At 28.1% G+C, this 13,989-nt stretch overlaps 3 protein-coding genes across 3 annotated transcripts; 2 read left to right on the top strand and 1 right to left on the bottom strand.

The window, feature by feature from the left end:
• Positions 1-2,346: 2,346 nt before the first annotated feature.
• On the top strand, positions 2,347-3,423 carry EIN_299690 (hypothetical protein; the record flags this gene model as incomplete). Its single annotated transcript, XM_004256663.1, has 1 exon — positions 2,347-3,423. The coding sequence occupies one exon, from the start codon at positions 2,347-2,349 to the stop codon at positions 3,421-3,423; it is 1,077 nt and encodes a 358-aa protein (XP_004256711.1).
• An 888-nt stretch (positions 3,424-4,311) lies between these two features.
• EIN_299680 (hypothetical protein) lies at positions 4,312-5,235 on the top strand (the record flags this gene model as incomplete). The annotated part of the gene is made up of 1 exon (XM_004256662.1): positions 4,312-5,235. The coding sequence occupies one exon, from the start codon at positions 4,312-4,314 to the stop codon at positions 5,233-5,235; it is 924 nt and encodes a 307-aa protein (XP_004256710.1).
• A 2,510-nt stretch (positions 5,236-7,745) lies between these two features.
• Positions 7,746-8,147, bottom strand: EIN_299670 (hypothetical protein; the record flags this gene model as incomplete). The annotated part of the gene is made up of 1 exon (XM_004256661.1): positions 7,746-8,147. The coding sequence occupies one exon, from the start codon at positions 8,145-8,147 to the stop codon at positions 7,746-7,748; it is 402 nt and encodes a 133-aa protein (XP_004256709.1).
• Between the last annotated feature and the right edge of the window lie 5,842 nt (positions 8,148-13,989).

Here is a 13,989-nt window from a genome sequence, read left to right as displayed (position 1 = left end):
TTAAGTTTATTATTATATTGAAATTTATATTCAAAATTGATTTAAACCAAACCCGCCTTAAGAACAATTCAATTACAATAACTGATTATTTTATACTTTTCAATTTAATTACTACTATAATTGAAAATTATGGGCTTTTATTTTGTTTAGCTAAGGTCAATAAAACGGTGATATACGTATCAATAATATACTTAATGAGCTTATAAACGTTGAATTTGAAATACATGTATATACTTAGTAAAGGATAGTGAAATTATCAAGTACCAAAGTAAATATCAAAAAAGAAATAATTATATTAAAAGCATTTTTGTAAGTCATCATTGTGGTAATGATGTTATACTTTTTATACCAACATTTGTATGATTCTAACGATTTAATTATGTGTTTATTGACTAACAGGTGATGGTCATATTAATTTTCTCTAATGGCTGTTCGGCGACTTATGATATTACTGAGAAGTCGGCGCCTTTTTGAGTCCCTTTAAAAGTCGCCGACTTTTGAAGGGACTTCTTTAGTTCAAAAAGACTTTATTTAGAACTAAATAACTATTAACTTTAATAATTATACCATATTAATTATAGTCTCAAAAATGTGTAAAAACACAATAGTTGTTATAATTTGTTATATTATAATCATATAAATATAATTTAAAAAATGATTTGAGAAGATATAATTGGGACAGTATTGTTTCATTTTATTTTTTAATAATAATTCTATTAAATTTATATGGTTTATTTTTTGAATATCTTTTACATGATAAATGGTATTTTGAATAGTTATTTAACTAATTATTTAGGTCGGCGACTTTTAAGACAACTAAAAAGTTGGCGATTTTCAAAGGGAATATAAAGTCGCCGAACAGCTATAATGATATTTGTATCGTTTATTATGATACACATTGAATAAAGTTTAGCAATTCAATAGTTATTATATAGTTTACTTAAAATAATTCTGACTTGATATAGTTAAAATAATTAATATTTATTATAATTAATACTTTAAGTGTTCAAAAGTATTTTTATTACCAAAAATGTGGATTTTCAACACTTAAAAAGTATACAAAATGCGTTTTTGGGAAATGATTAAAAATAACAAAATTATTCAAAAATATGATTTATGACAATTCAAATAAAATAGTAAAAAACTATAAAATTAAACCAGTCTTAGCTTAAAAATTCGAATATGAATAATATCGAAGCGGATACTTTTTTGTCCGCCTGATTTAACACATCCAAATAATGCGAAGAATATGTGTATTTGTTGCGTTCTTAACAATCTTCTTAAAGTTATTATCTTTTCAAATCATCAGAACATCTATTCTGCAACTTGTTGAGTTCTTAAAGTCGTGTTTAAATGAAACTCAAGACTCTTTTACTGTTTTTGTTCAATCATATCGGCAACACTATAGAATTTAGACTGTAAATTATTGTTTGTTTCAACGTCAGGTTGTCTTTTATTTTACCTAAGATCGCGTCCATACTAATAATATCCGACATGTCATCAAACTGTAAAGCGGCTTTAGCAGCGTCAGACAATCTATTCATGTTGTCGTGAACTTTGTCCTCTGTATTTATTATGAGGCTTTCCATTGTATCGGCTTAGTCTTTTAAACCTTAATCGGTTTATTCAAGTGGCTCACTTATCGGCTTTGGTTCAAACTGCTATTTTACGTCTCGATATTTTTTTCACCTTGTAGTGTCAAAGCTTAATGAATTTTATGTATTATTAAAGTTTTTTATTACAACTATTATAAAAATATTTAATACTTTTATATTATTTTTATAGTTAAATTATAGTAAATATAGCGTATGTAGTATATTAATAGATTATTTCAAGTTCTATAACAAACAATCGTAAAAAACCTAATAATAATTAAAAAATAGAACTCAAAAAACAAAAAATGGAACTTATACATAACAATGTTAAATTTGAATTTTGTAAATTTTGGTTTTTAAGGGGTTTTTAAAAGCAAAAAAAATGGTTTTGAAACAAAGTTTTATTGTTTGACCCACAATAAATGGTATAGCACCCGGTTCGCTTTACCGCCATTATTCGACCCATAGCTTTAAATTTCCCGAAAATTTGGCCGATAATGATCCCAATTTGGAATTAATTAAAAAACAATATTCAAATTTTTTAATTACTAAAAATAAAACAACGGTTCAAAATTCGTTTGTTAAAATTAGTGGTATATTAGACAAAGATAGGTTGGTTAAATAATTGAAACTTAAAAACCACCCACCACCTCCCCCCAAAAGACCAAGAAGAAACACAACAACGATTATTGATACGTTTACAATAACAAGTAAAAATGGCACATTTGAACAAAGTGAACAATCAATGCAAATGGAAGATGCAAATATACAAAACGCAATACCTTCCGCTTTTGTTCCTGTTCAATGTCTTCCATCATTTTTCAGTGTTGAGAACAATATCAGTAACACATTTGGAAGAACTACAATGATGTTAGAAAATGAAGAAGAAGAGTCACAAAGGAATGGAGGAATAGAAAGTAATGGGAATCTAAAGGGTATCCGACCGCATGACGCAGTATCCGAAGGCGAATCGATTATCCGACCGCATGACGCAGTGGAGAAGAGTGGGAACTTAACCACTCCTGCTTTCGTTCCTGTTCCAGATTTGCCATTTACTTTCGAAACTCCCAACCCTCTTAGAAATCGAGCAATGCAAGAACACCAGATCCAAAATGAAAGTGTTATCTTCGGACAATCAGTCATACAAAGTGTACAAGAACAAGTACAAACACTATCCAATAAAACTATTGAAAACAACCCAATCACAAATACTTTACTACAACAAAGTGATTATAACAACTTCAACGATAATAAAACTTTTTCATCTGACATTGAAAATATGTCATTAGAACAAAACTCAGACGAAGAAAGTGATAGCGAATTTGAAGATACAAATAATGATTATATTGATCAAAATGAAAATGATGAAAAGGAGGAAAGAGAAGATGAAAAAACGATAAAAAATAAAATCGACATATTCAACAACAACTTCTTCAATGAAATTACAAAGAAAAGTTTAAACAAATGGGACAAAAAGTTGTTATTTTTTAACATTAGAGAGTTTGTTGCAGAGAGTGGAAGTACATCAAAACAACGCTTTTTCGTTTTGTGTGATTATTTGTTTAATAAATATGAAACAATGGAAAAATTAAGAGACGAAAGAAGAACAGCAAAAGGAAAAAACAAACCAAAAAGAAAATCATCACTCCATGTATTGAAAAAGATGTTATTAACCTTTATGATTTCATCGACTTTCATTGATTTGAATTATTCAGAGTCTCAAATGAACGGAGTTGCAGATGTTCTTAAGTATTATCAAAGATTGGTTTTTTTGTATAAATCCCGAAAATTTCGAAAAGGTGTCAATAAGTCCTTCTACTGTTCGTAAAATAATGAATGAATACAACGAAATGCGCAGAGAAAGAGATCTCAAAGAAGTCAGAAAAGGAATATGCGCAACGATTGAAATTATTCTTTGTCTAAAAAAGGTCAAGATATTATGGGTGTTTTAATGCGTTATTCAACTGGTGAAGTGATTAAATGTTGTCCACTTTTCCTAGAAAAATACAATCATTCAAAAAGTAGAGTAGCTATGGCCAATTGGTTATTCACAAGATTACTAAATATAGAATTTCCAATTCACTTGATCATTTCTTTGGTGTTCGATTCAACAAGTTCTAATACATCTAAAACCGTTGGTCTATTTGTTGAATTTTACAATCTGGTCAAAAAAGCAAAACTCAAAACCATTGAAAGAAGCATAGTGTCTCGAACTTTAAAAAGTGTTAGTTGTTTTGGACACAGAGTAAATTTAATCGCCGAAGATAGCAACCGAATGGATCAGACTGCAATTATGACTGCTTTTGTTACTTATTTCTGTCAAAGTGATACTCTGAAAAGATTTTATTTGTTTAGAGAGTATGAAACTCCTCCACTTAGTGTGGCATCAAGGACTCGATGGCTTGAAATTGTAAAAAATATCAGAGATATCGAAGAAAATTATGGTCTGATATTGTTGTATCAACAACAACCAAAAGCACACAGTGATATGATTGCATACATGAAAAAGATCTTTGTTAAAAAACAAATCTTTACCCATTAATAGAAACATTTGAATTGGATAAAGATAAAACACTTATGAATTTCAAAGCTTTGCACGATGTTCTGTATCTTGTGAAAAGTCTTTGCACTGTATTCCAAGAAGAAAAATCATTTATATTTGTATTTTGGGAGCGAGTTCAATTATTCCGAATGTATCTGATCAATGTTTTAAATAATGTGCGAAAAAGTGATTATTCAGATTTGTATTTCTTGGGGTAATGACTCGAATTGTAACACCCCAAACACTGAAGTTGACTTGGATTTTTTACAGTGTTTATTACAAACTGTTATTCAATCTTTTGATATCAGATTCAACACGATTTCATCTTCTGAAGATATCAGACAATTTGTTGATGTTTTGAAAAAGTGTTCCAATTTGCCAGATTATTTGGTTAACAGTACAAATAATTCAATGGATGATGATGAAAACAAAATCGAGATTGATAGTGAAGATGTTGTTGAAACCACTTCTGAAGAAATTGAAGAAGTTGAACATTGTATTGACGAGAATGAAGTGAACAATATCCTCGGTGAAATGTTCGGAGAATTACCAAAGAATGATATTGAACTAATCAATGGTGATAATTTAATAGGAATTGATAATACAGACTTTAACATTGAAGGGCTCATGTACATGTTTTACAAACCAGATGAAATTATCAATAAATTTTCCGATGACACACTTGAAGGAAATAGTGACTTTACAATACCCAAAGGATTCGAAGATACCAAAGAAGAACTTGAAAAATTGGAATCTCTTATTGAAAGTAATTTGGATTTGATCAAATCAGAATCAAAAGGTAATTACTTAAGGTCAAAATTTGACATTGAATTGATCAAAAAAACAGGTTACGTAAGAAGTTATAACCTTTTTGATGTTTATCCTTTTATGGAGAAGAAAGATTATCCAAAACTTGTAGAAATAGTAAATATTTTACTTCCTACTTTTTCTACTTCCGTTTCTGTTGAAAGATTTTTTTCACAAGTGAAACATGCTCTTCATTTGAATTTGGATATTGATGGTGTATTTGCAAAACTATATTACCGTAATTTGAATCACAAAATGATTTTTGATTTCAAAACCAATTTCGACAATTGATATGAAACACCTCAATAAATTAAATTTTATTTATATTTTTATTGTTTGAAATAGATATATATATCTAATAATATATTTTATTTTATTTGAATAATTATTTGTAATAATTATTAACACAATGAATGATTATTATCAAAATAATCGTTTAAATTATAATTACTATATTTTAATTTGTTAATTATTAATAATTCTGAATGTTTAATTATTATTGTTATTTAAAAAAAATAAATATTTTTTTATTTATTCCACTTTTTAATTATTTATGTTTAATTATATTTAACACTATAATAATAATAATAATATATTATTTTATTATTTAAATATTATTATTTAATTTATTTAATATTAAAATAATTACAAGACAAATTAAAATTAATTTTTTGTTAATTTAATTAAATGAAAATATAATATAATATATTTATTTACAATATATATTATTCTTAATTGATATATGATTAATTGATATGTAATATAAATATAATGAAACACTTTTTTGAAACAAATATATTTATAAATTTTATAATAATATTTTAATAACAAACTTATTAATTTGAAAAGATATAAATAGTTATTTTTTCTTCACAAGGTTTTATTTTTAAATTCGGCATTTTGAACAAAACAATAACCAAAAAGTGAAAGATTTATATTATTTCTTCGTTACATATTATTTTACTAAAACACCTCCAATTTTAAATTATTTACTTAAAGAAAAATAAGTTGGTAAAGGGAAATGCACTTTTGGGCAAAAAAGCTTGAAAAAAGACTGGGTTTTTAAAAAATGCAAAAGCTAAGGAGTATGTATAGACCCCTATACTATGAAATGCCCAAATCAATATTTGACATATTTTAAAAATATAAACGATATAAGATTTATTATTATCATAAAGAAAGACCTCGAAAACAATAAAGCAATACAAATTCAAAAACGGTTTAACTGAACTTGATCAAAAGGAGAAAGACTAAACAAAGACCCAATTGATCAGAAAAAAAATGAAAAGTATATTGCCAAAATCTCAATCAAAACTGAAACATTTGAAAAAAACCCAGGTGGCTAAACAAAAAAAGGATAATACTATAATTTTGCATCAGAAAAATTGACCAAAATAAAAATTTAACTCGACGAGAAACAAGACGAATGTGGCAAACTTGAAGACTACACATCTGGATAATACACCGAGTTTAAAGGTCTTGAACAAGTTTCTAAGAGTTACAAACAGTCAAAGGACACGTACATGATTAAGTTGACTTTGTTCTTAAAGTCTACTGTTCTTCTCTTCCATATATGAGACGCCTGTCATCAAGCACCCGCAGCAACACATTAAATATATGCTGGTGCGTTTTTTGACTCATCAAACAGAACAACGCTGTGTGGGCTTTTTTGACTATATTCTTCAATTGTTTACCATCATCGTAATTAAGGGTAAATTTACAAAAAAAAACAGATGAAGGACCCAATCGGTCGCTTGCCTGATTCAAGACAACTTCTGCTTCTCAGAATGGCCTCAGAGACCGCAGTCACAGCCTCGTCCTGCCTTACAATTCTCTTGTGCGGCTCGTCACCAAGTTTCAGGAGTCTTGTCTTCTCGCTCTGTGTCATTCTGCTTACTAAAACGCTTGTCCGTTTTCTCACCACATCTTCAATCAGCTGTGGGGTCACTTGCGACGACAGCACTGATGTCTCTTTTGTCTGGTTCTTCAATTCTTTGAGTCGCTTCTCTGCTTCTGGAATAGCATAATACTTTGAGTCTGTGGCAAGCTCAAGATCCCTTGTTGTCTGCTTCAGCTCCCTCCAGTGCGATCTTCTCGACTGTCAGTTATGTGTCTTTTCTTTCCAAATGGTCGATCTTTTCTGGCTGCGAGTTTTTCTGTGTACGTGTTACACCCTACTAAATCGATTGCATTAATGTCATTTTTTGACAGCTGTAACAAGAGCCGAGTCAGTGAATTTCAGTCCATTGTGGCTCTTATACTTTTAAATGATGCCTCTCACGCTGTACAAAGTGTCCTCTGAGCTTAGCGACGTAGACTTGTTGAAATTGTCTCTCAAATACAGCGTCTTTCTCAACACACTTTCTGCATTTTTAAGTGTTGTCGCTCCAATGCACCAAAACTCCAATTTTATATTATTTAGTTAACTTACTAATATTACTATTATTATTATTTTATATCAACACACATGTTATAATATAAAAATAATTACGAAACTACCAAATTACCACTTCTTATAATTAAAGAGTGGGAAGAGTTGTTGATTCTGAAGCGCTATCATGATGCACACACCTGTGTGTTTGTATACATCAGGCATTGACGACATAATTAGCGCCAGTGATTCAGTCTACAGCTTCTCCCCATAGTAGGCTTGCTTCACCAGCTTCTTTTCCTCCAATATTCCACTTTGAAAAATAGAAGTATGAGTCTTGTGGATGTCTTGCAATGCCATATTCAAGTTTGATGTTGAACTTTCTGATGTTATTAAAGTGTTTTTTATCTTTATTTGATCAGTTACAATGTCACTGAACGCCATAGTTGCAGTCGATGTGTCGACGATCACTTTTTGTTGTCCTGCCAAATGACTTGGACGAAGTACCTTTTCTCTTCATTTCAGAACAATTTCTCAAATAAAGTTGATAGGTCCTGTGTCTTTTTCTCAGTAATTCGGCTCTTTTAGTATCTTTGTAATACTTCTCTTCCATCATAGCAGTCGCCAACAATCTGTGGTGGCCTTGAATTTGTGTGAATCCATAGTACCGCAGTGGGACACTTAAGGAAGTCCATGCGTCGTTGCTTTCCTCCCAAATCGAATAGTCTGGCTTAATAATATTCTTCCAATCTCGATACGACAAGAAATTCACCTCATTTCTAATTCGTTGTTTGACTGTTTGGTCCTTGATTAGTTCAGTTGTTTGTGTCATTTGTGTAGTAGTAATACAAATACAAAACAACACCAATGGAATCACGCTGTGGTTCTACAAACCCCACATATGTAACATCTTACCAGCTGTACGTCGTTGCGAAAAATTCACCGTCTCGAAGCTCCGCTTTTGCAAGCCATTTCAAGAACTTTTCTGTCACTACAAAACTCCGTTTTCGTATTCAAAACATCATTTTTATCGAGGTGAATTGTAATAATTTCAAACAACATTTTGTTAGTATTTTTATTTTTAGTTTTTTGGTTTTGTTTTTGAAATATTTTAATGTTTATAACATATAACAATAAAAATTATAATTTAAAACAAGCCAGATTTTTTCACTGACTTGTTTATATAGTACTTTTATATAATATTTTTTAACATTTCATTAATAAAATCAATAATTATTATTATAATTATTAATTTTAAATAATTTAATTATGATCTATATTAAAACACATCAACAAACATTCAGGCGTCTCCAATATTTACTTTACTGTATTTAGAGATCAAACTGGTATTATTAGTAAATTTTTAGCAAGAAAAAAATAACTGTCAAATAAAATAGTTTTTGGTATAATTTGGTTAAGTTATTCCTCAATTGGAATTTAAATTTTTAATTTGGCAAAAATAATTTTTGGTAAAACATTATAATAAACTAAAATGTTTTTAAATTGGGAAAAATAAACTTTTTTGAATTGAATTGTTTAATTTTTAATACAAAAAGCAATCCATTATAAACAACAAACATAATTAAAATCATCAATTAATATATATTATATATAATAAATGATTTTATATATATTATATATAAACGATGATTGTCAAACCCATTTTTTCTGTAAATATATTATAATATCAATGTCAATTTAATATTAATATAAAAAACTCAGAGTGTGTTAAGTGTATTTTACATTTTATTTTTTTTATTTATAAATTGTAATTATAATGACATGTTGTGAATGTACCACATGTTGTTTCATGTAACTTATTACAATGATAAATTCAAACAATAAAAAATGAAATGTAATTCTAATAAAAATGTGTATTTTTATTGTTAACTTTACGACGACAGGGAAATCGATTTAATATTTAATGGGCATGTGTGTGAACCACAAGTCAGAACCCAAAATTGTTGAAACTTATGATATTTTTTCGATTTTCATTTAAGCTTTCTGTTTGATGTTATATATTTACACACTTAAAATTTGTCAAGTTTTATTATAAGCTGTTTTTAAAATGAAAGTGTAGCAATAAACAGTAAAATTTTATACACCAACTATTGTTATTAAATAATTGAAAATTGGCATTTAATGGGTGCTTTTATTTGACTTTAATGAAAGTGTTGTGGTGTTATCCAAATAAACCTGTTTACTGTTGTGTCTTGTAATTTGAAAAATAATAAAAGGATTGTCAAAAACAATAATTGTATATAATATTTCACTTATTAGTATTTATAAACAAATGGTTTTTGCATGAAAAATGAGGATATCCAAGGAGTTACATAACGAAATAAATAATAATTGTTTTTATTTGGTTTTTCTTTTCGACAAAATATCAAACAGATTACTAAAAAAATATAATTAATAATTGAAAAAACAATGTCATTAACGGTTGTTATTCGATGTAATTTTTATTTAACAATCAAAGTTATATTAAAAATATCATATATGTGTTATTAATTTATTTAATCATTTAATCATGTTGATAACTTTGTTATGTGAATATTTGAAAACACTTTATTTTAAAAGTTAATTGATTTGTATTTTTCTGCTTATCAATAAATTATTTTTGTGTTGCATATCTAAATTTAAAATATTAATATACTGATTTTTATTAAATACAGCTTTTATTGCCAAAAACGTGTGGTATTCACCAAATACATTATTGTTACTACCATATTTATTATAAATTTACAATATATTGTTAATCGTGTTTTTCCTGTTTTTGGATATAATATGTCGAGTCTGTGAAATACACACATAATTATAATTTATTTTTTTAACCTTTTTTGTGATTCATCGATGTTATTATTCAAACATTCAAAACAACATTAAATATATCAATTATTGTGTGTTGTCTAACCAATGTGTTACACTCTTTTGTTGATTTTTGTTAAATATTTGAAGCAAGTGCCGCTCAAAAGTTAACACCGTTTGTATATATTTGACGTGATTTAAATATGTTGTATCAAAACGTGAATTCGGTCGAGCAAATAATTCACAAGATAATTATTAAAAAAATAAAATTGATAAAATCGTGTGGATAATTTTAATTGTAAAAAATAAATAAAAAATAAATTTGATTTTTTATTCTTTTTCAAAATATGGAAAAAGAATAAATCATAACAATTAAATTTTTCTGCTTTTTAATTGTTTAATATTTTTTGGTTATTCGAAGTATTTTTTTGAATAAATAAAATTATGATGACTTATTTTATGGTTTAGAATAATTATGTTTTTAAAAATAAAAAAATATTATTAAAAAATGGTTTTTAATATATATTTAAATGGTAAAAAATTAATGACGTGGGTATTTTCGAGTAAAAAATGGAGACACCTGACTAACATACTGACTGTCAATTTTCAATTAAACAAAATACTCATAAATATGGTAAATATATGATACAATAATAGCTTTGATGAAATTATAAAGACTAAACAATATAATGAAGATAATTGAAATTGTTTTGTTTCAAACACTCTGTTTATGCTTCAATGATGAACAAAATCGTTTTAATTATTTATCTGCAAACAATAACTCTTCTGTTCTATCAAAGTATTCATGTTAATAAAAAATAATTAAATTTATCAACAACACCAAGTATTGTGTCTCAATGTTTTGTTATAGTCTATTCTATTACATTTTATTTTAATTTGGTATATTAAACCACTACTTGATGTTTGAAAGTGATAAAAAGCAACAACAAATCAATTTTAACAAGTAATCGAAAGGCGACAGCTTTGTTCTGGTTGATTTCATTTAACTATATTTTAATAAAAGTATAGTTAATAACAAATTTTATTTTAATAAGTTAAATTATTATTTCATCTTTATTAAACAATTTCTAATATTTTATAATTGTATCAATTATAATTAATAGTTTTATTTTATATAGTATAAATATTATATTAATAAACCATTTATTCATATACTATACATTTTAATATTTTATAGTTTTGTTGTTAACTGTCGTTTTAACATTAAGAAAAGGTTTTGGAGATCGTAAAAACAAACATAACTATTAATTTTACTAAAACTACTTTATTTTTGGCATAAAAACAAAACAAATATATTTCTTTTCATTTTAAAATGCATTTTTGGGACAAGTTCCAAATTTTTTCCTGTTCCGTGATGGACCCTGCTTGAAATTATAATCATTTTATGTAAATTCGAATAATTTTTTTTTGGTTTTTAATTGAAAAAAAATTATTATTTATGAGGTAATAATGTTTTTGAATGAGATTTATATAAAATTAAATATAAAAACAAATAAACTCTTTTAACATACATGGAAAACAAGTTAACAGCACTCTCAGCACTCTGCACTAAGGCAGCAAAGGCGGTGTCAGACCTCAACAAAAATAAAAGGGAATACAACTTTGTTGACAACAAGTCACTTGATATTGATCAACGCATCGAAAATGCAGAGGGATACTTCGACAGACTTGATGAGGTATTTGATAGAAAGAAGAACATCACAACTTCACTTAACACGATCGTCACCGATTTGGACAACACATCCAACAAAATCAAAAATGAGACAAGTCTGTATGCAACAGAGACTGATAACGAGAAGTTGTATAAGATATTCAATATCAAAATAGCACTTTATGAAGAGAAGTGCAAAATGGACACAAAACCACTTGAAGATGAAATTGACAAAATCAAACAAGCAAAAAACACTAGAATTGATCAAATAAAGAAATCGGAGAAATTCATCAGTGCAAAGAGACAACACGATGAAGAAGCAGAGAGAATAAAGCGCGAACACATCACACTTGAAGAGAAAGCCGGTCTTGAGAAGTTGACAGGAATGAAGATTGCGAGTGTTGTGTTTGACTCGGATAAAGACAATTGGTCAAAAGACACGTCAGTGTTTGATTCAAAAATTATTAACAAAAACAACTTGTGCTTTTTGGTAGAAGACACAAATCATAACAAATTTGGTGGCGTGTTTACTGGAAATATAAATGCTGTTGGCAATTGGATCAGCAGCGGCAGTTCTTACACATTTTCGCTTGTGAGAAATGGCACTTTGAATCCAAAAAAGTTTGAAAAGAATAAAAATAACACCGATCACGAATTTTATCTTTATTCTCAAGACAATCAATATCTTTTTGCATTTGGTTTGTGTTGTGATATAGCTGTGTGCAAGAATGGTCAAAATTGTAGTTATTGCAACCCAGCCACTTACACCGCCAAACAAAACGAGTTGACTGATGATGGCAAATTTACACCAAAGAGTGTTGTTGTCTTCCAACTTAACTAACTTTTTGTCATTTTTTATTTCAAACTTTGCAAGGCATTGACTCCAAAGTGTCATTTTTGTAATTTTCCACGTCACCACAACTTGAATTAATGTACACAATTTTAACAAAATCTGTCCTTTTTGAAGGGTCGGACAGACGAAAAGAAAACGGTTTTCACCCTTCAAATCTAACACTGGAACGAACACTCGATTAGGATATCTTGATGTTTTTTTTTCAGGCATCTCCTCTTTGTGTCAAGTATCTTCCGGAGATGGATTCACGACGCCGCAACTCGCCGGGTTCAACAAGTTTCGACAGTTGCGGCATATCTACTCTCTGTGTCCCGTTGTATCTTTCTGAAGTATGTTAATTGAAAAGTAGTTAGGTATTTTTATTTATTATGGGTTTATTCAAACTACAAACTATAGTAATTAACCATTAAAATCATATTAAAGTTGATATTGTCATCTAAAAACAAATAGCACAAATGTTGATATAATTAATTATAATTTAATAATTTGGTAACACAATTTATTTTTTTGAAGCAAAAAACTCAGAAAAGATCAATAGACTTTATCACATAATTAGAATATTACAATTGACAGTATATAGTAAATTGACTATTTTAAATAAATAAAAACATCAGTGATGTTGTGAAATGAATCGCTACTTTTTAATGTATTTTTGCGTTCTACAGATAAAGTTAATATGATTAAATCAATTTGTATCAATTTTGTATCGAAACTCCAATTCCTTATTAAAAATAGAACATCACAATCTTTTTTGTCATTGGAAATATCCATCACTCAATGAAAATTATTTGAAAAGGCATCTTTCAAAGACTCGAGGCATCTAGTTGAAATTAAACTATAAAAAAATAATAATAATAGTATATTTTTTGATAAATAGACTTTTGTACTTAAATAGATTTTAATTTAAAAAAACTATAAAACAATATAATAATTATTTATCCTTGTCTTTTTGTGTTTTACTTGAATCAACCTGTTCTTAGTCTTCAAAAGTAATTGCACTCACCCGATTAACTTCAAGTTGTTTGTTGTTCAGATATTCACCAAATTTTCTGATATGTCTTCCAACTCGGCAGTTCTCAATTCGCCATCTCTGACTGATTGTTGAGTCTTCTTCAAATCGGATTGTGTCTTACCAATTTGAGTGTTGAAAGTAGACTCCTTCTGTTCGAATTCTGCAAGCTTTCTCTCAGCCTCTTCACCTTTCTAGCATACTGTTTAGCTTGTTCTTAGCTTAGCAGCCGTGTTTGTGCTTCTCTTTTCTGTTCGATCCTTCAATCTGTTCTATTTGCTTCATTAGCATGGAGCTCAGTAGCACAGCATCGCATTAGCTCTGATCGGTGA

This window comes from Entamoeba invadens (assembly GCF_000330505.1).
Source record: "Entamoeba invadens IP1 unplaced genomic scaffold scaff_1105074725689, whole genome shotgun sequence".
Taxonomy (NCBI): domain Eukaryota; phylum Evosea; order Mastigamoebida; family Endamoebidae; genus Entamoeba; species Entamoeba invadens.
This window is presented reverse-complemented; position numbering and strand designations above follow the sequence as displayed.